Source organism: Numenius arquata, chromosome 6, assembly GCF_964106895.1.
Source record: "Numenius arquata chromosome 6, bNumArq3.hap1.1, whole genome shotgun sequence".
Taxonomy (NCBI): Eukaryota; Metazoa; Chordata; class Aves; order Charadriiformes; family Scolopacidae; genus Numenius; species Numenius arquata.
The window spans coordinates 40,343,607-40,369,447 of record NC_133581.1 but is presented as its reverse complement, the minus strand read 5'-3'; the positions used below and the strand labels follow the sequence as shown (position 1 = coordinate 40,369,447).

The 25,841-nt window shown below is 38.0% G+C and overlaps 1 protein-coding gene across 1 annotated transcript in view; it reads right to left on the bottom strand.

Annotated features, from left to right (window-relative positions):
• MYBPC3 (myosin binding protein C3) overlaps positions 1–15,975 on the bottom strand; it is a 65,449-nt gene extending 49,474 nt beyond the window's left edge. The window contains exons 1-7 of the mRNA XM_074148615.1: positions 15,819–15,975; positions 6,547–6,813; positions 3,883–3,978; positions 3,537–3,623; positions 3,242–3,390; positions 2,115–2,232; positions 418–466 (exon numbers count right to left, since the gene is read on the bottom strand). Of these exons, the coding sequence (XP_074004716.1) occupies positions 418–466; positions 2,115–2,232; positions 3,242–3,390; positions 3,537–3,623; positions 3,883–3,978; positions 6,547–6,813; positions 15,819–15,843 (791 nt within the window). The 5' untranslated portion in view covers positions 15,844–15,975. The remainder of the gene's footprint in view (positions 1–417; positions 467–2,114; positions 2,233–3,241; positions 3,391–3,536; positions 3,624–3,882; positions 3,979–6,546; positions 6,814–15,818) is intronic.
• Positions 15,976–25,841: the final 9,866 nt, after the last annotated feature.

The following is a 25,841-nucleotide window of genomic DNA, read 5'->3' as shown; positions in this document are numbered from 1 at the left end:
ACAGAGCTCATGTCAAACACATGAGGTAGTTCCTCAAGCCAGACCAAATCAAGACTAGGCAGTACACAGATTCTTTTCCTTCTCTATTGTTCTATGTCTGGGGTGCTTTTTACAGGTCTGGAAAAAAAGTGCTGAAGTTCTTGGTAGAATTATACACATTATCAATTGCATAATGGCAGATAAGCATGATTGTTATGCTACTACAAAGTCTAAACTCTCTTAGATGATTTCCAGGAGTTGTATAGTATTTTAACAGTAGAAATATTTTCTTAATAGAAATATTTTCTTCGTAGACATCCCTATCTTTGTGCTTGTTTATACAACAGCCCTGCTTTTAGTTAGTTTTGTCTAGAAAAGTAACTAATACTGCCTGGAAGTATAATCTGATCATTGTAAGTTTCTACTGTACATACTCACGTGCGTCGGAAGGCAGCACGAATGTCCAAGTCTCCAGGTATTGGTGCTTCTGATGTGACAAAAAGTGACAAACAAGAATGGGAGAGCAAGTCAAAGTAATGCAAAAACACAGTGCTATTTCTAAAGCTTTTCCTTTATAGACATTTTTTTTCTAAAGCTCTTATATTGTAAATTGTGATCAATTACATATGAAAAGACTGAAGCATCATCTTTAAACATGTCGCTTTCACTAATTAGCTTTCAACATCTAGTTTCACATGTAACTTAATTCTGTCTCATGCTTCATAATAACCTGCAACATGATGAACTGTCTTAGCTCTTGTTTGTCAATTCTTGTAAATTTTAGTTTCAGTACTGGCTTCGCAGGGTTTTTAAACTGTTACTGGCTTCATAGGGTTTTTAAACTGTAATGAGAAAACCACTAGGTATCAACTTAATATTATTACTACTAATAACTTGTAAGGACAAGAGGTAATGGGCAAGAGGTAACGGGCACAAACTTGAATGTAAGAAGTTCCATCTAAACATGAGGAGGAACTTCTTTACTTTGAGGGTGGCAGAGACCTGGAACAGGCTGTCCAGAGAGGTGGTGGAGTCTCGTTCTTTGGAGACATTCAAAACCTGCCTGGACACGTTCCTGTGCAACCTGCTCTGGGTGGACCTGCTTTGGCAGGGGGATTGGACTAGGTGATCACCGGAGGTCACTTCCAACCCCATATCATTCTGTGATTCTATAATCCATCTTCTGAAAGCAAAGGTAAATTCCTGGAACTATGTAGAGATGTACAGAAACTCCACTGAGGATGTTGCATAGAGAGAACTCTGTTCTAAGCTTCTGTTGGTATGAATAGGTGTGCTGCTGCTACTGGGAGAAAATACTGTTCTCACTCACAGCTCCTAAGTCTTATGAGTCCTAGAGCGAACTAGTGAAACTTCAAAAGTGGACACTGCTGATTGAGTACCTTCAATAAGCTTGTCTTTGCGTATTAGGCTCATTGGTTGCTGGACACAAATTAATGATGCGGTCCCTTCAAGAGAACCACTGAAAGGAGTTGGTCCAAACGTTCAACTCTTTCAGGTGGTCCATGCTTATGATGTTTTACCTAGACTCTTCCGCACTAGGGGGAATTGGTGTTAAGATGTACTTCCTTTTCAATTGCTGATAAGCTTTTGTATAGCAGTTGTGAGAGCAACACCATGTATTATGTAAAATGGTTATCTCAAAGCAATTTTATGTCACAAGGTGCTTCTGCATGACTTGAATTTATTGGGAAGAAAGGAATTGATAATAGTCTTTCCATTTCTCCCCTTTTTTTCTTTTCAAGTATCCATTTTTAGTCCTGAACTTTTGCCTTTTGCCTGAACTTTGTCGCTCTTTTATTCTAGTGGAATTAAATACCATGAAAGAATGGATCTAAAATCAGAATCAAGCCAGAGAAAAGTTGGGCTGATTTGTATCTTTCTGTGTTCTTTCTTTAAGAGCACCACAATTCTGACTTGAGTGAAATCCAAGTGTTACTTCTAATGGTGCCTATCTCTGCCAACCCATCCCAATGCTCACTTGTGGGCCTCTGCAGGTGTGCCTGGCCCTGTCCAAGTCCAGTTGCCACTATGTACCAGAAAGAATTGTTGGGGGGCACGCAGGAAGAAAAAAAAAAATAAACAGGAGCAAAGAAGGTGGCAGGAATTTATCTTACCATTGACTGTCAGGTTGAAATTAGAACTATCAAATTTGTCCTTGGTAGACACCTCACATCTGTACCCTCCTGCAAAAGTCATATTTGCTTCTATGATTTCCATTTCAAAAGTATACACCTAGAAAAGACACCAGTGATATAATTCATAAGTTAGAAAATGAAATGGTAAAACAGAGAGAGAGAGAGAATACGGCATATTAAGGCATGGAGAGAAATATACAAGGGGTGAATTATGCCTCTGTGTCCTTTTAGAATTAAGAACCTCCTGAGTGTGTAAATCATTACTGTCATAAAAAAATACATATAGCTCCCCAATTCAGTAGGAACAGCTAACGAGTATTATCAGTACAGGTCTTCCAAAGGATACAATGTTATATTAGCAAACTATGCTGTTGTACTGGTGTGTGCAGTTATCACATACGCTAATTGCGTGTACATTGGAAACGGGAATAGAGAGTTCATTAAACAAGTACAGCCTCTACTCAGAATGTATACAGTATATTTGAAAGTTCAGCAGAAGGAGTGGCTAATGTGAGCAAGTCTGTTCTGTTCCATCCAGGAGAGGGTGGTAGTGTTTCATATACCAGACAGGATGGGAAGTCATGGTACAAGCTCTCTTGTATTCCTGTTTATGTATCTTTGAATGCATTTGTAGAAAAAATGGATCTTAGCTATTTAAAGTAGTCTAGACAATGCAAAAGAACAATAAATTCCAACACTAATAGCTGAATGCTTGATCTATTAAAACTAAGACAGACCATACTTAAATATCTGTCTGATTTATTGTTTTGTCTTAAATATAAAAAGTATCTGTTACTTGAGAGGAAGATGGAGGGGATCTTGCAGTAGATAGTGCAAAACTGCTCCCCTGGTCCTCCAGACATTTTCTCACTTCATCATAGATAAGATGAGCAAGAAAGATAGACTCTTGCATAAGATATGCAAGAGTCTCTGTATAGTGCTTGTCTCTTGTCTGCATGGTCAAAACATAGACTTCTGTGCATAAGTATAACATTGTGTGTGCCTTCGGGTACCTTAATATCAAAACATTCCTATATTAGTTTATATTTTCCCCAGATTAAAGGTTAGTATCTAGAAGACTGAGAACCTTGCTCTGCCAATCGTACCTTGTTATTTCGATCATAACTCTCATGTAGCTGGAGATGTTGCCCCACTTTGCTTCCCAAGTCTATCCACTTTCCTTTGAACCATTTCACTGATGGTTTCTTCAGCAGGCTTTCACCTGCCACTTTGGCAGTGAATGTGATGTTTCCACCTTGTAAGGGAAGTAGGTTAAAATAAGATTACGAATAGTGTTTAATTTATCTGTTATACCACTGCTGTCTCCTATACATGGAGGGCTAAAGAGTCAAGCAACAGATACAGTTTACAAATGTCACTTGACTCACATTTTTTACTCACCAACAGTAACTTCTCCATCCTGGGGTCGTATCAGAAAGAGCCCAATAGGGTCCACAGGCTCTTGTGGTTGAGTGCCGGAAGATGCAGCTGAAATAAACATCAGAATTACTAGTTAAAACTTTCTGCATCAGCTTCTGTTGCAGCCTATATAGTGAACTTGTTAACATATTGAGATAATTTGAAATTACTTTCTTCTGTCTCTGAGAGTCCTTATTCTTTATTGTCTGTCATTCATCACTAGTGGTCTCCTTTCAGCTACTTTCTCTACCTCACTGACTCTAAGGATTCCCTGTTCTTCCCTTCTGTTAATGAACCAGACTTGATAACAGTGTTAGTTGTCTATTACCTTCTGTGTTTTGGCAGATTTCTACTGGTGGAGCAGGCGACTCTGAGACAGCTGGAGCTGGAGCAGCTTCAGCAGGAGTGACTGTCTCACTCTTTTCTGGAAATGAATGTAAGCCAAGATTAGAGATAGTCATATTTCTAGTTCTTTTCTGAGGAAGTTTTGTAAAAGAACATCTTTAATGTCTGTTAGGAAACACAGAGAAATTAGCTGTGTTTTTCTAGAACTTAGAGGATGTGCTGGAAAGAGAAGGGGCCTACTGAAGCTGGATGATGAGGCTCTTCCTTTTGCTGAGCTTGAAAAGAACTGAAGCCTGGATTTTTAAATTCTGTAGTCTTGATGTGTAGAAACTTGCCAGCTGATGAGTAACACTATTATTTGATGTTAATTTCAGTAGTCTAAATAGAAAAGGTAATGAAAAATGATGCAGTTATTACTTTTGTAAACAATTTGCTTCTTCATGAGATTTTTTTTAACTCTGCTGTTGGAATGCAGCGTTCCAAATGCTATTGCTGAGTGGGGCTTGGGAACAGTTCTAGACACAGCTAGTAATCAATATGGAGAAAGTATTTTAAAAATCTGTCTATCATTTCTTCCCCTGGCTCATGGAAGTTTATGGCCTCTCAATTAAACCATGACCTCACAGACAAATTTAGGGAAATGCATTTGGCACAATGGAGAGAGAAATACATGAAAAGGGAGTAGGAGTGAGCAACTGGGGCAGATGGAGGGAGGTAGAATTTCTTGAAACAGATCAGTTGCAGCAAGATTATTTTTTTTTCCATAGGTAGTGGAGCCACTTCCAAAGGGCTTCGCCTACCTCTCACACAAGTCCCACATGCAATTTCCCAGCTATCTGCAATGTTTTTTCCACCAGGCATTTCTGTCCCTGTTGTGCTGTGTGATGACTAATTTGAGTGGCTCCTCCGTCACAAAGGGAGGTGGCTGTATCTGGGTAGGTTAGGGGGCAGTTTGCAATTTTTTGATGAAGAGCTGAAATTATTATTGTTTGTGAAAATAATAATGGGTAATCCTGTTACTCTTTAACAACCTAATCTTAGTGAGGTCTGAATAACAAGACAGTGTCTGTGAACATATGAACGTGAGTCAACCCTGCTCTCAGAAAATTTATGCCTTTTACTCTAAACTGTATTTGGGTCTTGAAAGAAAACAGTGTGATTTTAAATTGACATTATTTTAATACTTAAATATCAAATTCTACCACTTTTATTGTTAGAAGGTATCCCATTGGATCTTGTCCAAATAAATTTCAATTTTTACTGGAAAGAACTAAATGTTATTCTAACTGATATAGTGTATATACTCCCATATCTTGGATGTGTAGCTGTTTAGAAAAATCTTATTTTGAGGCATCGTTATATAATGTATACAGGAAGATCGTCTCTCCTTTGGCACCCTGATACCTCATCCCCAATGTGAGCTTGTCAGAGATGTGTTTCATTTAGGTAATGGTTACGCTTCCACATTCAGTAATTCTTTGTAGGCTGTCTGCCTGTAGTAGGCTCTACCTGCAACTAACCTGAAAGACAACGAGGAAGATATAATTGTTAAAGTATGTACTTGTTTCCTTTCAGGATGAGGTAGTCAGCAGGATGATACTTTTATATGCTCTGACAGCTGTTAAATTGGCCTAATCCATACTAGGATTTCCTCTTCCTCATAACCTATCATGCACTGTCTTTTCATCTGGAACAGGGTGTCTTGTCTCTTGTTAAATATTCATCAGTATCTTTTCAGATGACCAGAAGATTTCACTACCATCATGTTGCTAGAGTAAACAGTGGTAGCAAAGGACAGGAGGTGACAATCTGAGTTTAAGGCTTTTTGCTGAAATAAAAAGGGAAAATTAAATTACCACAAGTGGTAAATGGGGACCATTTTGGAGGGGGGGGGGGGAAGGTATCGGGAAAGTCAAAATGTTTCAAAAAACGAGTTATTTCATCTATCCTCAACATCTTCAGACATTTTTTCATGAGAAAATTCCAGAGAATTTATAAACTCTTTATAGTTTTTCCCAGGAAAAGCCTAGGGAATTTTTTCACTTTCCCATCTAACGGATTGTTTAATGCATACAGAGGTAGTAATGATAGGTAATATACAAATAATACAAAGGTTACTCTTTGTATTCAAGTCCGTCTTGAAATATGTATTTTTATTAGCTGGTGATTTTGAGATGGTTTTTGGGAACATAAAAGCTCCTAAAAACATTACAGCATAACTTGTACATTTTTTGTCGATTGTTACAATTTTGTATTTAAACAAAATAACTAAAAAAATGTAAATACCAGGCCTAAGATGCAGGCATCTTAGTTTAGGTCAGGTTAGGTTAGACTAGCTTTGCTTTGCTTTTCAATAGTTAAGTGGAAAAGCTTGACAGAGAATTCTAAAGGTGTGCATTGAGATTCCCTCTGTGATCTCCGCTGTGTGGACTCCTGGCATCTGGAAATAGGTGTCTTAGCCACAGGAAATATATTCCTCAGCTTAATATTAATGAGTAGCTTCAAATAACTGGGCAAAACAGATGTATTGCTTGTAGAGAAGTTTTACAGTATTAAGTTTGGCTAATTTCCATGGACCTCATTCATGAAGTTTGCATGTGGGACTAGAAATACTGATAAAATCAGAATTGCTTAGGGAACACTGTACCTGGTTCCTTGACCTTGAGTTCAAATTTGACCTTGGAACTTCCAGCTATTACAGCATATGTCACATCATCTTCTTTTCCTACATTATTGATTGTCAGTGAATGCTTGTTTCCTTCTGCCTTGATGACATATTTCTCACTTTCCGTAATTTCTGTGCCAACTCGCTGCCACTTCACCTTGATGCCGGCTTTTTCTGTCTCTGCTTCAAACACAGCTGTGCTTCCGGCTGTCACCTCTGTTGTCTTCGGCTTCTTGGTAAATGCAGAAACTAAAAAAAGAGAGAGGGCTTAACTAAAATCTGTTTTGCAGTTGTGGCATATCTGGTGTAGTCAGCTGTTGTGGCTGCAGCAGCTGTCTCCTTTCTCTCCACTCTGCCCAGGCAAGATATAAATTACAACACTTTCCACAGAGAAGTTGTGGAATTGTCTTTGTGTTTATTGAGTTCTGTCTCTGACTGACATGTCACATCTTCTCCATATTGACATGCAATAAAATGGAATGAATAGGAAACTCATTTCACTGTCCATCTTCTTCGTTCTTTCCCCCATAACAAGCTCTGATTTCTCATAAATGACTGTTCTGATCTATGACAAGATGGCCTGATACGTATTCTTACATATCAAGCTCTCTACGTTAATTTGCCATGCAGTTTTATTTAGAAATGTTAATTCTGTCCTAACAGCTGCTTAATGCAGTTGTTAAACAGGATCAGGATCTGTTCCTCCAAAAAAATTGCAGTTTGTACAGTAACCTGTGTCCTAGTATACCACAATGAATTAATGGTTCATCCTTAGTCCTGTTTTGACTGATCAAGGCTTCAGTGGAAAGGGATGTATGTTCCTATGATGGCCCTTGTAATTTTATCCGAGTTAACATAATATCAATTGTTGTTTCAATTCAAATGTTTAGTTCAGCATTAAAAGTTAAAAGTACTTGCCTATGTAGCACTCTACAACAACTTGTTTTCTAATTAATTAGAAGGTGGATCAAAATATTTCCTCTATGCGTCAAGAAGCACTTACGATGCTTATAATGAGAACTAATGAAATTATTAATATATGGGGTGAACAACCACAAACCAAATGATGTTTTAGTTCATGTGTAATCGGAATAGCACAAGAGACAGGAGTTTGGAAAGCAAGCAATGTATTGTGATTTTGGTCCATGAGTATCCTAATCTTTCTCAAGGTTGGATTTTAATAAGGTAACTTATTTAATAATTTCTTTCCCTGATTTATTTATTTAGATCTCTTCAACTTTTTTTTTGAATCAGGTTTTTCATTTTATGCTCATATTTTGGTCTTAATGAAATCTGTTATCATTTTGCTAATTGCCATGAGCTACATTCATGTATAAAAATACTGGTAATTAATATTCTGATTCACACGCTGATTTTTTTATATATAATTATGTCCTTTCATAACTATTCATAACAATATTACCCTTTCATAACTACACTTTTATAAAATGTTAGTAATTCCATCACATTTAATTATATCTATCACCTCTGTGTCACATTGTCTATGGATCTTCTACTTGGGCAGCAACAAGAATTCTTCCAAACACCACAAGAATGGTTATAATTAGCTTAAACTTTTGATTCTGCTTTGTAAAAATGAAAGGAACATGACATGGAAATATTTAAAAGAAATCATTTACACTCACGTTCAAACAGGTGCTTTAGTTAGTATAAATGGTACATTGCTAGTAATAACCATTTGCTCATTGCACAAAATCCCTGTTCCTGTAGCATGTTGTCAGACTGCGTAAATTAATTGACCTCAGTGGAGCTACATCTGCAGGGATCTCTCATTTGATGGCCTTTGCACTTTAGTGATAATAAAATTCACGTTTCTTCCATTGGTTTGCGAAGGATTGAAAGCTGCTTAAACATCAATTAAAGTATCAATTGCAAATACTTCTAGAATTTAGTATGTATTATATTTTGTCTCTGTTTTATAAAGAACCTAAATTCCATTTTTCTCATTCTTTTTTCCCTACAGTTTACGTATTTGATGAAAAAACAATTTTGGTTTGCATTGAGCCTATAGTAGCTTTGACTGAGCTCCTGTTGTATTCTTCTGCATGCTTTTTTTCTATGTTAAGATGTAAGTGTGTGAAATTTCCTCTGGGAGTGGAGTGTCCCTGCAAGCTTTTATTTGAGTTTTCTCTATCCTCAGGCCTATAAGTGGTGTAGTCGTTCTTAAACAGAATATAGTACTGCATAGAATATAGAGCTCTATACCATAGCATAATACTCAAATGCCTGTTATCAGTGGCACATCTTCTGATGTAGTACTGTACTTCAGTAGATAACACAGCAGGGTATACTTTGATGTAGGGTATACTTTGATGCAGTGTATCATGAATAATTGCAAAAGAGTTGTTGTAGACATCAGGTTTGATGTACAGAATTCAAAAGACATGTAAAAGTGGCCATGTTACCACACAGCGGGGAGCCAGGTCAGTTCTGGAACCCACTCCTGAAATACCTACTAGCTGGCTCCTTTCCCTATGACGTTATAGATAAAGCAGCAAAGAGGCATGTTTTTTGTCTCTGAGTGCTATCATCATCACTCTTCTATTTAAGCACAAAAGAATCTATAAATATACTAATTACTTAACAGCAATGTGGCCTGTAAAGGTTCCAGCCCACAAATGGCAGGCTTTCAAGACACGCATACTTGGAAGTAACTCTCTGATCTGCTGCACACCCTGCAAAGTGATTAAGTTTCTTACATTTACTTTAGATGACTCAACAGAAACAGATTGTTGGCCAGAACCACTTGCACAGTGAGAAATCTCCACCACCACATAATATTTCTGACTTTTGGGAAATCTAAATACATATGTAGAAGTTTACAAGTAAGTGTCCTTGTCTTTTCTTTTTCCTCTCTCTCCCTTTCCTGCCAAAAGACTCATTTAAATTCTGATTCGAGTGATTATGAATCACCAAAGCATAAAATTGGAAAAGCCAAAAATCTCCCATGTCAATAAAGGCCTGCAAGAACAGTTGTTGAGAACCCGTGTTTTCACAGGTAAAGGAGACTCTAAGAGTCATTTTCCTGCACTTGAGATTCAGAGTTAGTGGGTGACTGTGTCCACAGTAGTTTCTCTCTGTATGCATCTGTATTCCCTTTCACCTTTCACTGTTCATATTTGCAAAGGAAAAGTAGTGATGTACAGCTGGAGATTTTACAGGAAATTACTTTGTTGCAGAAGTGAGATTGCTGAAAAAGCATGTGAAGAGAATGCCATCATTTTTCCTTCTGGAGGAAAAATGAGCTGCTTAACAGAAAGAAGTGACACATCAGCTATTCCCGGTCTCTGTCATTGTGGCTGCCACTTTAAATAACATGTAAATCCAAGTTCACCATCAGATTTTTTTTCTCATGCAGTTATACTGATTTAATCCAACTATTTCCTCATTAGGAATGTTCTTAAACACCACCATCCAAAACTTCTTGTCTGTCCTGAGAACCTCACTATTGCCTGCTTTCTCAGAAACACATTCCCCATTTGGCAATCTCTCTCACTTAAACATTTGGCTTCTACCCAGGTATGCCCCTCCGAGTTCCACATTTCCATCCCATACTCAAAATACTCTTGGATACGACCACCACCATCATGGTGTGGAAAACCCAGTGACTCACAGGTCTTGTGCCTGTCAGGCATTGACAGATCTCAGGCACTATCACATGTTTATCCGGACTCCAGTTGAACATGCGCTTAGGAGCCATTGGGCTGGGGCACCTGATGACCAAGTAGCCCACGTCCTCTGCCTCTCACTTTGTTCACTCTCTGCCTCCCAGTAAATTCCAACCCACCCTGCACAAAAGGAGAGAAAGGTGGCATTAGTACTAACATACTATAGCGATTCTGGAGAGAGGGCAGAGATGCACATGAGTTACCAGTGGTGATGGTGACAGGAATTATTGAAGGGAAGGAGAGCAATAGGTGCTCTGTGCGTGTGTGTTTTGTGGGGATGGAACTGGAATTGCTGTGGGGAGTTTTTACGTGGAGAGAGAAGAGAGATGTAGAGCTAATGTAAGAAAATAAGGCGTGAGCCCCTTTGTACTAACCCATTTTTCAGCACTTCACTTCTCATATCACAGACCTTCCTAATCACTTCTAACTTCCATAATGCAAAGAACTTAACATGACTTCTGAGTAATGTAAACCAGCAAATTTATACCCCAGGCAGACAGGAAGCAGGCTGTGTGTGGTCTGCAATAGTGATGCAGAAAACTTTTTGGTGGCTAATGCTGTTGCTACCAGGACTTGCATGCAGCACCCATCCTTTAAAAGTCTTTTTAACACCTGAAGATGTACACATAGGCCATACAGTTATTTATGTTACCCGAACTACAGCTTCATTAATTAGTAATAAAAAGCTCTATTTGGAGGTCAGATTGCATTTTGATAATAATTTACTAATAAGTCTTTCAATCAGGAGGCTGAAGAAATATAAAATATATTTGCTTTTGGCCAAATTAAAGTAGAATGAATAATTTATGTTCTAACCCAATTTCCTTTGCTTTTCACCTAAATAAAATCATAACACTACTGTTCTGCTTTCCTACTGCTGCCATTTATTAAATCTTCATACTAGCACCTTCATGCTTTCTCCCTTGCTTTCTGACCTTCTTTGAAGCAATCTCCTTCTAACATCCACCATCAACCTAGTTTACTATTCTACTTCAAATTTTCTTGTGTTCTCCTGTGCAAAAACATAGAAAATGGCTACGCTGCTACCCAGGTCACTCTCTATTGTACTAATCATCATTTCCTTTTAAATAGTTCCTTGTTGAACTATCTGTCTATTTACCGGGCTTTTATTTTGTGTTTTGTGGCAGACTGTTTTTCTGTTGTCTTTATACTGCTTTAAAGTGTTAGTAAGTAGCTACTAAGTACTGTTGTATCCCTAATAAGAATAAAAGTTAGTATTAGAAGCTAGAAGAGACATTTCTATTTGATTATTGTCAGAAAAAATGCAGATGAGATGTATATTAAAATAATGTTTAGATAACTGGAATAATTTCAGTTCCTAGCCACGTTCTCTAAATAATTTGGCTTGTTAAGAATCACAAGCATTAGGTGAAAACCTTTTCCTAAAATCACTGAATTTCAAAGTATTTATGAAGTACGTCAAATGAAAGTGAGGAAGCAGCGTGGATTCTACAAGACTGATTTTAACTAGATAAAAGTGATAGAGGAGAGCCATTCTCTTGTTGGTTTGGGGTTTTGGGGGTGTTTTTTTGTTAATTTTGGTTTGTTTGATTTCATTTATTTATTTATTTATTTAATCCTGCTTTTCAGAGTGGTGGCTTTGACTTCAGCTCTTCATCATTCGTTACTTTTGATATGTACACGGAGGAGAGGGAGATAAGCTGTTTTAGTAACCAGTCTGGCCCAGCACCATGACAGCACTGAAGGAGAATGTGTGTTAGATAGGCTTTCAAATGATATTTTTGCCTTTCTGAAATAAAAATGGATAAAGGCATAAATGTTTTAGGAGAATGTATCTGGTTAAATGGACATGCTACAAACTCCAGTGGATATCTGTGATGAGTGTAATTAGAAAAAATAGGGTCACAAGTTTTCTTCCACAAAGCTGAGTTATCTTACTGCACATTCTGTGTATTTGGTATTAAAACATGTATCTGGCCAGTGTATTAAATTAATATTAGAAAAGTAGTATTAGCTTTTGGAATTCCTGCATTTGTTAAGGCTTCATGTTGAGAATGTATCTTTGCTTTAGTACTTACACTTGGCATCTGGCTTTCCTTTTATACCATTTGCTCTTCCATTGAGTTAAAAGCCAGACTGTGGATAAGCAGACTTCAGTAGTGGAGCTTGTAAATTCCTTACTGAGGAACTATATAAAGATGCTACACATTCCACAGTCAAGACCTAAGTGGCTTCTTGCAATTACAGGCTTAATCATTCCATGATCCAAAAGCTATTGAACTACTCAATCTTACCATTCCTTGCCTACTTCAGCAGCTGAGATTGTAAATTCCTGTAACACGAGCAAGAGGCAAGGAATAATTTCACTAAGCAGAGTCACTTCCCTCTCTATGCATTCATCATATTTTCTGTAAAATGGGGTTAATAATGTTTAGCCTGCTTTGAATCTTAACTTACAAAAGAGGAAAATACATCTATATGAATTATTAATGTTTATTTTTGTATTACTGTAGTGCACAGTAGTTCATTATCGTGGAGCAGTACTTTACTGTGCTAGGTGCTTGCAAATGTAAAATGATGAGCTTATATCAAAACTAAAATTCTACAGTCTACTCTTCATTATACAGCATTGACTATTATTATCAATTCCAAAAGCCTCTGTGTACTTACAAGCCACGTTATTTATAAACCCTTGATAAAATTTCCTAATCTGAACTGCAAAATCTAGACTCCTCAATCTGTAAAATACATGAATAAAAATGGACTGATTTTCAGAGAAGTTGACTAATGCCAGACTTCTCCTTTTCCAGATATAGTAATGCACACGTTTCCCATTAAGTCCCATTTATCTACTAAAATTGGTGTTTAAAAGGTCAGCTGTTTCCTCTTAATGTCACAAAATATTGTTAGGGAAATGGTGGGGGTTTTTTTTAACCTTTCTGAATTTTCACAACAAAAAGACCAATCAAAACTTTCCAAAAAGTGAGCCTTTGAACAGAGATTACCTATGAAATGTTTAAATCAAAAGGAGAACACCACAAAGTTTCTGCAAGAGAACCCTGCAAAAAGTGATGCTTTTCCAATGTTTGATTCTTAGCTCTGACACTTAATTGCTACAGGCCTTGCAAATCCTGTTGCTCTTGGGGAGTCTATAGATGTTCTGGAAAGCTATGACAGTTCTTTTGGTATTCTGTAAATAAATAGGGCAGTGCCTTATCCTGAAGTATTTTGGTTGGACAGTTTAAAGTAAAAGAATGTCTGTGGGAAGATCTGCTTCACTGCTTTACATTTTGTGGGGGTTTGGTTTGTTTGTTGTGTTTGTTTTACAACATGTTAAAAGGTTTGTTAAAACAGCAGAGTATCTGATTATTCTCTGGCATGAAGCATTTTCCTTTGTATGAATTGCTAAATGATAATTCGGCCCTTCTGAGATTGCGCTCAACGTTATCCCTTCTTGAAATGGATTGACTATATAAACAACATGAAACAGAAAACCAAAAGGATTAATGCCTCTTGGGAGAATGAGAAGATCCTCTCCAGAAGTCACGGGGCATGTGACTGATTCTGTCTCAGTCAGAGTGGGTAATAGGAGCTTTTCCTCCCCCTGCTGTGATAATCGCAATGTTTGGGCTGGTTTGTTCATAAGAATTGTGTAGGAATAGTGATGTTATACACCTGTTAGATCTCTCTGAAAACTAAGCCGGAACAGAATTTCTCTTCAACGTTAGTTAGCAAAGGTGGGCATCTTCACAAACAGAAAAGTTGCCTTTCATCTACAGAGACTGAAAATGTTAATTTAAAGGCAGCTAAACCATTAGAAATCAAAAATCACAATGCCTAGATGATCCCACTGTCAAATTTCGCCTACTCCATCATATTTTGTTTTGTCAGCAATGACAATCACAAGCATTAGACATTTCAATAAATCTCAAAAATCATGTGACTTTAGAAACAGAATATGATTATGAATGTCTTATTTTTGGGATGATTGCTGAAAGTTTCCAGCTTATACTTCCAAGGTTTTCTCTACAATCACAAGCTCTGGCATATACTTCTTTTTTATATAGGATTCTACTTTCATCTGATTTCAGAAACTGCAGCTTTAAGAACATCAAATGATCTTGGAGTTGTGAGAAAATTGAAGGATTGGTGACACCACTGTTGCTTTAGAGTTATCATACAGAGGAAATGTGAACCTTATTGGAGTTAATCATGCTTTAGTGCTTTGCAGTTTTTAATGGGAGGTATGGGCTGGATTTTGCTCTGCCTCTGGCAGGGGCTGATTCCAAATATTTTAGCCAAAAGGAAAGTTCTTCTTGACAAGTTCTTCTTTTGTTGTGGTGACCACAGGAGATTTTCCCATTGACCAGCCTAACAGGAGACTGATACCTGTTCAGAACTTTGCAAAGCACACAGACCTTCACTAATAAGTATTAACAGCTATTATTGTCTAACTCTGGAAACTGCATGTGTATAAAAAAGCATGCGCGTTAAGCTGTACGTTCAGGTAGTAGTGATTCTGGATATACGCTGGCATCAGTGAAGTGGGAGCTCTAAAAGTCAAGAATCTCAGCTTCAGTACAACTTTCTCCAGCCCTGTCTATTGGATTTGTGCATGCTTTTCAAACAATCATAATTTCAGCTTTTGGCAACCTTTTTTCCAAAGTTAATTGTGGACACAAAGTGCTCCTGAGACATCTTCCTCTACCCACACACAGGTGTCCTGAAGCTAAACTCTGTCTGCCTCTGCTTCCCAGGCTCCCTTCCTCCTTCTCAAACAGATTCATTGCACCTTACACTCCATCCTAGGCCTCCCCTTCTTTCCTACGTGGGCAGCCTCTGAGGGATTCCTTATTTCTCAGTTCTAAATTAGAATGCTCCTAAATATGAAATCTTTTCCTGATGTTTTTCTAGTGGAGCAGAACTTTCACTGGGCTCTGTGACCTTGGCTTTCTGGAAGTGGCTAGTAATCTTCTGGTTCAAGGGGAAAGGATGGAGGGGGTAAGTGAAAAGAAATACACATATATTCTTTACAGTACAACAAATCCTTTTTTTCTTAGAGCTCTGCTGTCACTGACTGGAAAAACTAGAAAGTGTAAGCTCTGAACCAGGTGCCATTTGCTTCATTTTCACAGAGACTTCACTAACAACAATACCATCAAAGTTTGCCTCTTACACTTCCTTGAAAGTATCAGGGAAAAAAAAACACAAGCAAACCACGAGAGGTTTATACTGTCTAACTGCCCAAGAGAGAAACTACAAGTCTTTTTTCAGAGTCCTAAAGGTGACTAGGAAAGGAAGTAAGAAATGAAAAGAATCTCAGAATTAAATGTGTTTCATCTCTGTTCTTTCCTCATCCAAAGTCTCTTGAGAAAATTCTGTGGCTGAGGGTTGCCAAACTAGTTACTGATTTCTCTGCAAGATCACTCAACATTTCAAATATTTATAATTTCATAAAATATCATCTCTTTTTCCTCTCTGTTTTTTTCCCTGAGGCATCTCATTTTTCTAGCATAGAAAAGCTACTCACATTTTTCTCTGTCAACTGTCCATAGGTTTTGTTCCGTCAGTTATGATCCTTACCTGTTTTCTTTAGAGGCTCTGGCATCTTCACTTTGCTCCCAGTCGTATCTAGAAAGCAGGGTCCAAGCTAAACAGGAATGAGACTGCAGGGCTTTTGAGACCCCCTAAAGAAACACTCAGTGGAAGCCCCCATCCTGCTCCTCCCCCTTGATCCCTCACTGTTGTCAACTACAGCACCTTATCAACAGCAGGACACACTTGACAGGCTACATCAGCTGGGATAAATATAGCCAAGTTCCAGGAGCCAGAGAGCTCAAACCACCCAAGACTGGCTACCACTGATCTGTTGGTACAAACCAGAGCACAATTTGATGTTGCACATCCATACAGTACATTTTCCAGCTTCACATATGTATTGCATTAAGAATTCCTACACTGCCATCTTTAAAGCACATTCAGCAAACTAGATCTGGTAAGTTACATCTCTGGTATGCTGGTTCTGTACTTATTCTGAGTATGTATCTGCTTGCATTCTTGCTACATATTTCAGTCTTTCTTACTGTTATAATTGGGTCAGAACTGCACAGACCCTCAAAGGGCTTTTTTCTTGTTTCATTTTTTTTCTCTTCTACCAAAGACTGTGTTTGTAGAACTAAGTGTGAACCTTCAGGAAAGAATTTTCTTTTTCAGAGACGCTTACACATTACTGATATCCACAGTCACAACTAGAAAGTGTGACACTACTTAGTTTCAGTCCTTCTTCCCCATCCACCCATTTGACCCACAGCATGCATTTCTTGAAAACTGGCAAGTCGACAAGTCTTTTTTTTTTCTTTTAAGTACCATTTAAAAAATAGTTCCAAGGTTTTGTTTGATATCTCTAGAAGTCTTAATTTTGCTTAATTATATAAAAAAGGTCTGGGGGAAGTCACTCTAGAACATTACTTTGGTATTGCCATTTCATACTCCAGTCATTGCTTCATTCATACACTTAGCATATGTCAAAATAGTAACTGTGAACAATCATCCCTTTAATGACTTGGTGGTATATTCATTTCCTGTCACTTTTGTCTGTCTCATTTTGAGCTTTAAGCTTTATCAGAGAAACTCTGTAGGCTGAGCATTTAGCACAGTTTAGCTACTACTAGTATAGGAAAAAGAATTTTAAAAAAAATGTGGTTTTCAGTTTCTCTAGTTTTACTACCCTGTAAATACCTCAATCTAAAGGATTTCTGCTTTTGGCAGGGAGCTCAGAGTAGCCAAGTGCGCACGAAACCCATCAGTCCCTGTACTTTGTGTCTGTCTTTCACACCTGACTCTCTGGGTAGACTGATTGGACAAATGTGAACATGCAAGAATGACTGCTGCTACCTGTCCTGATTTCGGACCACATACTTCTCTCCTTACCTTGAAGGAATTTTTTACATGTGAGTGAGGAAGATAAGAAGGATGAGACCTATGTACATTTTCCACTACCTCTGTGTCCAGTGAGGCACAAGTTAGCATGATATGTTTTTGACCTACTGTCCTGTGCCTGAGGCATTTCACTGGGAGTGAGGAAATGTCTGCTCTTTGCTTTGACTTGAATTGTTTCACAGGGCTTGGGTCTCACAGTATGAAAAATCTGTCACTCAACTAGCGAAGATCATTATTCCTTTCTTAAAGGTTACTCTTTAATAGAGAGCTGCCATTAACTCCCTCTTCTGTCCAGAGCTGATCCCCAATGCACTGTTGGAACTGCATCCAGATCCTTTCTGGGAAGAGAGTTGTCTCCCTGCGACCTTAGACAACAGAGATCACAGAAGGCAGAGCTGCCATGAACTGATATGGAGAAAGAAAAAAAAAAATCTATGCAGATTATTCAGAGGTGAACTCTGCTCAAAGCCACGCTTCTTCTCAGCTTAGTTGCCTCTCTAGTATGTGTCCTTGAAATAATGTTTACAAAGCAAATGAGCTGACTAGAAGTCACTTCTGCAGTACTTAAAACATGAGTAATTGCCATCAGGATATACTAATCTTCCTCAGGAATCATTTTGCCTAGAGAATTTAGTTTTCCTAATTTATCCTTTCTCCTTGGCCTATTAGCAAATAATTATTTTTACTGAAGCCTGTATGCTATGTTCTGAGGTTCTTGATTTGATAAAGCACATAGCATGCTGACATTTTACGTTAGATTTGGATTCAAAAGATTGTTCAGTTCTGAAGTTTTTTTTACAGTTAGCACCATAGGCCTTTATTACCATTAACTAAATTAGTGTAAGTGGAAATGAACCCATTTGTATGGGTTTAAAGGAAAAATACACTTAGATACAAACTCTTTAAAATACAGGCATGGAGTATTTATCATATACTCCAAGCCTATATTTTTTTCTGTGAGTGTCCACTCGCAGGTCCTTCAAAGCAAGAACTGAGAACCTTGGAATAATGAAATATGGGATAATGCATATCTAACACAGAAGTCTTTCTGAATGCTAATAGATATTGGCTTAAGTACATCTTAAATATTTCTTCTAAGTTCTTGGAACTCTTTAAATTATTGACTCACCTAAATACTTTATTGTCTCTAAAATGACATTAAATCCTTGGACTCAATACATTCCAATAGTGGTGATTCCACTGTTGAAATACACATTGTAAAAATAGGAATTCTATTATTGATTCTGAATTTTCCAAATTTTAATTTGAAAATCCTCTTGTTCTGGGAGAACAGAAATTGTCATTCAGTGTCTGAATGTTGGTTATTTTCTATACTTTTGTCACAGCACCTTCACAAAAAATACAGCTATGTAAATCTACATTAAAACCTGATGTTACATACGGAAGCATTTTCCTTTACTTGCCACTTTCTTATTGTCAGGTATGTGTAAAATTGTCAGGCATGTGTCTGATGACAACGTGTCTGCCAGGGGTCACTTCCGTCACTTTGATGGTGGTGGAAGGGTCCTGCTTCTGCCAGGGCAAATGGGGAGTTTGTTCTGCTAACTCATGGCTTGCAGAATAATGGCGTGCGTATGTTTTTCTGGAAATTTATGGGGTGATCTAAACCGAGTTGCCATTCGAAGGAGTTACAGTCATCATTAGATTGAATTCTAAGAATGTGTTGTTGGAGGGTAGTATCCCACTAACAGTTTATGAGCTGTTATTCCCTAGGGATTGTGAAAGAAGTTTATGTTAATCTAAAAAATCTAATATGCCTAGGATAAGAGGTCTCTAAAAATATATAATAAGATGATGAAGCATTTGCACAGTGTATTAGAAAGGAAAGCTAGACAATATACTCTGCATTTCTTTATTAATGCAGGGAGTACAGTGTACGGGAGTTCATCCCAATGATGCTTGCTGGGATCATGTAAACAAATTTATTCTGTTTTGCACTCTCTCCTGCTTATTTATCACAGATACTTAGAAACTATTTTAGACTTGAAGAGTTATGGACTCTCATAAGTGCCTGGGAACCTTTTTCCTGTTTCATGTTTCCCAGCCTCTATATGTGGTGGTGTTTTTTTTCTTCTGTTTAAATAAATATTCCTTATTTAATGTGTTTGTAGCATTTTCCTTTTCATGAATGGATTTTCCACCCGTGACAACACCCGACATCTTATCTTCTTTGGATCTCTTTCCTCAGGATTTCATTATATCTATTCTGTATCTTTCTCAGTGTAGATTTGCTTCTTTCTGTAAACATTTAGTAGTATGGCTTTAATTTAGCAAGCTACTGGAGGACATGAATAACTTTAAATGTGGACTTAATTCTAACTGCTTGTGTGCTCAAAATCGGGCAGATTGAATTCAAGTACTGTGGTGAGTCAGTCCCTTAACTGGGTATTCTCCATAGATACTTTCCAGGATTCAGAATCAAGTTTATTCTGGGGAGGGTATGAGTTACTTCTTCCCCACAATAAAACAGAGCCACGACAATGATTTAATCTGATGTAGGGAAATGATCTTATTCCAGTTATAACTTCGCAGCTTTTGTGATTTTAAATGTTATTTTAAAAAGTGCCTGCATGTTCAAGACAGAGGAAAATGAATGTTTTTCTCTGCTATTACACTTGTGGTTACCAGGTGGCAGCATTGTTGTAATAGTAAACTTTTTTCTAGCATTTTCTACATTTTTTAAAATTTATTTATTTAGCCACTTTTAATAACAAAACTGCTATGCAAATGAACTATATGATAGCGATGGCTACAGTGGCCCAAAATAAATGTGTAGTGGATTGTGATAACTACTTACCAGTGCACCGCAGTAGACAATTTTTTAGAAAGTGTGTGAAGTTTCATCCTATATTCAAATGAAACTGCTGTGCAAGCATAGCAAAGCAACACGTAATAAATGTCTCTGAGGCTTTGCTAAAAAAGTGAACGAAAGGGAAAAGGGTGTCCTTCCTTGACAGAGGAATTATCTTGCAAGTCTGAAATTGTTCTGTGCCCCAGACAGTGACTTTCATCATGTAGTTCAAAGTCAAGTTCAAAAATGACAGCAGTAGGTGGCCTGCAGTGTGTGACCTGTGAGTGTGTGGCAGGCTGTGTGATCTGTCCTCCTGATTTTGGATAGTTGCAGCATGGCTTATGCAGAGAAACCCAAGGTTTTATTATTTATAGACAAAGTTAGCAGCACCTCCTTCTAATAAGACTATCCAACTTCCTATTTAAAGATTGTGTTTTCAGATGGTTATGACTTTGCCCAAATGTAGCTATCCAGACGGAAAAACTGTATGTTACTTTTCTACTTTGGGCTTTTTTTTTTTTTTTTGCTTTTAGTTTCTGTCATGTCGTTTGATTTCTTGTCTCTGTTTATTTATCTCTCTGCCTCTGAGTTTTGTTTTGTGAAAATATCACCTGCTCCGAGATTCAGCACTTTCTGAGGCCAAGGTAAAATAACTAACTCTAGGTTCCAGGAGCTACAGATTTACTGGTGTGAATGGTGGGATGGCTGAGCTGGCTTGGTGCAGAGCCCAGGTCCAGCAGGACTCATTCAGTGACATGCGGCACCCACAAAACCAGGCAGACTTGTTTCCTTTGGGCTTTTGAAACACAGAGCTCTCAGGCTTACACTGTACTTGGCCTCACTGTCAGAACGTGAGTTTACAAGGGCTTACGAGATCTGGGTGACGCTAATCCTGCTTATTTGAGATTCCCTCTGCACAGCAATTTTATATCCCTACACTTTACACCCCATATTTGGGATCTTTCTGGATATTGGACAGTTAACTGGTTTTCATTTCAGACACATACTTTCAACTGGCTTTATGATAACTGACCTGAGTTGCTCCAGATTCTAGAGTATTGAAAAAAATGCAGCCTACATATGCGCAGTGAGAACCTTCTAGATTTTATCCTCTGAAGAAGTTTTGACTGTGTTGGTTTGGTCCTTTGTAGGGGTCAGCAGAATTTTCTCTGTGTTTTTTTCTGGGCTACTGTGGGGCTTGGACTGAATCCACACACTTGAACTAAGGACAAACAGCATGTTTGTCCTGGGTTCCAAACAGCATGTCCCTCAGGTGCATACAAAATGGAAGGGAGAGCTGTGAGGGGCAAAGAATTGGACCTTCAGAGAGAGAACGTAACACATCAAGTAGAGTGAGACAAGGAAATGAAAATACATAATTGAAGGGTACGGGTGGGGAGAAGAAATGGAGATGAGGGTTGTAGGAGGGAGTTGAAACAGATCTTCAAAGGGCAAGAATATTGAATGGGGAGCTGGGTTACCAATGGGAGGGAGGGAAGAGAACTGGGAGTCAGTAGGTGAGAAGACTGAAACTGCAAGAGGATGTGGGATGGGAAAACTATAAATGGCTGAACAAATATATTGGAACCGAGAACCATTCGCATAAAGAGAAGCTCACTGGAGGCGCATGTGAGAAAAGTTGGTCTGAGAGGAAGAAAGTTGAAACTTGACATTGAGAATAAAGCAGCTGAGATATACTGAATATGGAGGCTGAGTCTAGAGATGGAGAAAAGCTGAAGGAAGAGTTGGGAGTGGATAGCTGAGACTGGCTGAGAAAGGAACAGGGTGTTGGTGACTGGGAAAAAGTGCAAGAGGGAATGTCTGAAGAAGAATTCTAGAATTATTTTTCTAAAAGCGAACACTTAAAACTCAGAAAATTAGTAAGTAAAATCTAAAAGAAACCCAAACTGATTTGTATACGCAAATGCCCAGCTCATCACCCAAACATTCTTCACTTTGCATAAGGCAGAGGCATCAGAGCATTCTGCACAAAGGCACCAGCGGTCAAAGGGCTTCTCATACGAAGAGCACTGCTGCTCTGCTGCTGGGGAGTTAAAACAAAAGCACAGAGGGAGCCCTTAAAGCACAGAAACTGCATTCCTTCCTACCACAAAGCCGCTTCCCCAATCCTTTGCATAACCTTGGTCTCCCCAACACCTCCTCCCACCCTTCCTTCTTCTCCACCACCTCCTGCTAAACCTTATCTGCTCTACCACATCCTCATTCTCCTCCTGTCCATAGACTACTCTGCTCATTCTCACGTACTGCTTTGACTCCCCAATAGTAAAAAGTAACACTGTGGGGAACTGAAGGCATAAAGAAGGGGGATGTGGCTGTGTGAGTGGAGAGAATGGAAAGAAACAGAAAATGGAAAGAAAGTTGCCCTGAGAAACCTGTTCTAACTGGTCTGCTTTGAGTAGGGGGTTGGATGAGGTGACCTCCAGAGGTCCCTTCCAATCTAAGTTACTCTGTGATCCTGTGAGGTGCTGTGAGAGAAATAAATGGGGGTAAAGCAGATGAGTTATGAGTTAGAAAATATCTGTTGCCTACTGCTGTTTTCATGTTTGTTGGAAGAAGTTCACATTCCCCAGCTCTTGGAATAGGACTCTGATGACTTGGGTTTTACACAGACTTCCCTCATACTACAGGCTCAACTGAATTGCAACATGCAAATTTATTAGAGAGGAAAGGTGAAACATGGTGAAGTTTTATGTGTCAAATTTGCGTCAAAGAGCAAAGCTCTTTGTCTACTTGACTGTAGTGTGAGAGTAGTGGATTCATCACAGTAGCTTTGTTACGAGCTCTACAATTTTAGTGTTTTAGGGATATAGGTGTGCAAAATTATATAAATCTGGTTTGAGTATTGTTTAGAACAAGGACAGGTGGTGAGACAGCAAGTTAACACACAAAATAAATCAGAAATACATGCAAATTCTTGGAATTGGTGCCCACAGAATGCTGTAGTCTGTGACATATCATAGTCCTTTCTACCAGTAATCCATACATTTTAAATACTCAAGAGTGGGATCCCATGGGGAAGATACTATTCTGGGCTTTGTTGAAGAAAAAGTACTTACTGTATTGTCATCAGTGATAAAGTCTCTTCTATGAATTTACAATGTGCCATTAGAGTATAAGCAAAATTAGAGTAATAGAGTGAATAAACTGAATTGAACTGTCATGTGATATATGTACTTGTTATGAAGTTGGTGTTATAGTTTGAATTAAGCTTTATGAAATTACTTTTGTTGTGCAGAGATTTGAATGAGGGAGAAAAAAACTAGAAAGAAGAAAGAAAAAGAGATTAAGGGATACAAATAGAAAAAGTAAATTGAGGCAGAAGGTTTACTGAGGCAAAAATACCTGGCAAAGTATACAGCATAAACCCTGCTCTAATGGAAAATGAAGACAAATACAGATTATAAGGCTCTGGCAGTATATGGGTCTCAAAATGAGGCCATGGAGGTAAAATTTTATTAAGGAGGAGACAAAAAAAACCAGTAAATCTATTAGGGTATATATATGTATTTTTCAGGGTGTTTGGGGGATTCAATAAATGTGGACTGTCAGGCAAAACCAAATGATAGCACCTTTGACTGTCTGCAATTCTGTCTGATGTAGGTGAGTAGCACCTCAGACCTGGAAATGTCTGAAACTCTCTTTGACTGGGTAGAATTAAAAAATATATGCTATGTCTGTAAATTATTATGAGCAGATTATCATTCAGTACAGCCAGTGGCTGTCTAAAACTCCCAGCCAGTGGGAGTCTAAAATATTGCAGGAAGTTCAGTATTTTGGATTTAGCTCAGCAATAGTTTTCTAGACAAGATTTTCTAAACAAGAATTGATTAGTAACTAGTCAGCAGCTAATAAAGGCGGTTGTTTTTTTTAAAGAAGGCTGCAAAAGTCATATGTAAGTTGAATGTCCAGCTGTAGTACGAATGCTTGCTTTGAAAGAGGACTGATGATCTCTGACAGCAGTGGACCACAAAATGTTCCAATAATCTTGTGCTACTCAAGGGTCATCTCTCCAGATAATGACCCGACCTGCCTTTTTCCAGCACGTCTGCCTGTCTGGTACTTAGCCACTGTCAGAGAAAGTAGAATGCTTGCTTCTCTGTAGTTTTCCTGAACCAGTATTTTTCTCACATTAATTTCGGTATTTTTCTCTAAAATGGACAAATACCTTCTGCTTGCATGTGCAAGGTGATAATTCAGCTTGATTAGACAGTCCACTATTCAGACCAGTTTGACTGGTTGAGATAGAAATGGTACTGTGGCAGAGAAGCATCATCGTTTGGTCTCCTTCACAGCTGCAACACATGATTATTCAGACTCTTTATGCCACAGATGAAAAACCTAACCAGAAACAGATGGGGAGTGAGTATTTTTAGAAACAGTATTTCAAAGCATTAACAAGAGGAAGAGAAAAAGATTTCAGCTTTGGAGATAAAGAAAATTTTAAACCTGCTTATTAAAGTATATTCCATAGTATGCTTTAAAATGTTTTCATTATAAATAATACTGTCCCCTGAAATATTTTTCCTCAGTTTCTTCCATTTCCATGTTACTTGTGGCCAAAACCAGTGTAAAATGCAAATTCTTCAAGTACAAGTAACTGCTCTAAAATGATATGTTCTAGTAATGCACAGTGCTCAAGTATTTAATTTAAAGTTTCTTGTTGGTTTTGTTTGAGTGTTTATTTTAATTTTGTATTATTTCCCCAGCATCTAATTGTTTTCTGTGCAAAACTTGCTAGGAAAATGGAAAACTAGGTCTCTGAGATCTAAGAAGATATCCTAAACATCTCCACAATTAGCTCAGTCATCATAGTTTTCCTGAAGAGGAAATGATCCTTCTCCTCCAAATTATAGAGTCAGAGAATGATCAGATCTGCTTTTCAAGCTGTGTTTGCGATAAAGATATTTTTATGAAGAGGTTTTTTTTATTATTTTTTTTCTTGAGTTCTCTTGAATATGAAGTCTGCAAGTCTGATGAGGGCAAATATCTTTTATCTCTTTCTCGTAGCAAGTCAGTGGTGAAGCCATCATCAGTACCAAATAGAACTAAGTCCTGAGTTTCTAGCTCAGCACTGAAGAAACCCTAATTGTGTCAGTGTTGAGTGTTGTTCTAGTCTTCTGAGAGCTGCCTTCAGAGTCTTCACTTTCCACCCTACAGTTGCAATATCGATGCAGATGGAGTTTATATGAGTCTAATTTAGTGAGTATTACACTGTGTCCTATAGGAAGTAAATTCTTCTTGTACAACTTTAGAAAAAAAATCTCTTCTTAAATTGTTTTATAGCTTTGACATATCCTAACCCTAACTGAATAAAAAATATTTGACTGGGACAATATACATGATCCTTAAAGAACAGTAACTAAAAGTTGGGTTGCAAGATTTTTTTACAAGACTTGAGACTTGTCTTTATTATTCTTGTCTTGGAGAGAGAAGGTTCTGAGGCCTTCACCCATTTTTAACTCCCAGTTGATTTCTGGCATTGACTGATGTATTTATCATGTTCGTGAACTGGGAAGAAGAATTGGGAAGTACTACAGTGTGATTTTTTTGGAAGTAGGAGCTTGTTTCTGTTTGGCTCCAAGGAGACAATGTAGCCCAGTGATGTCACCAGACTTTTCACTTCCACAGTGAGATTATTAGTGTAGGTAAAACTCACTACATTTAGGTATAATTTTGAGCACTCAGGTCTGTAAGAAGCTCATTGTTTTCAACTATTTCTGGTTTCAGTGAGGAGCAAGCTCTGAAAAGCTTCAAATTAGTAACGTAACTTAGTTAATATTGTCATATTTGGCACATTCTACTATGTTTTAATATTGTTAAGCAAACCCTTTCTT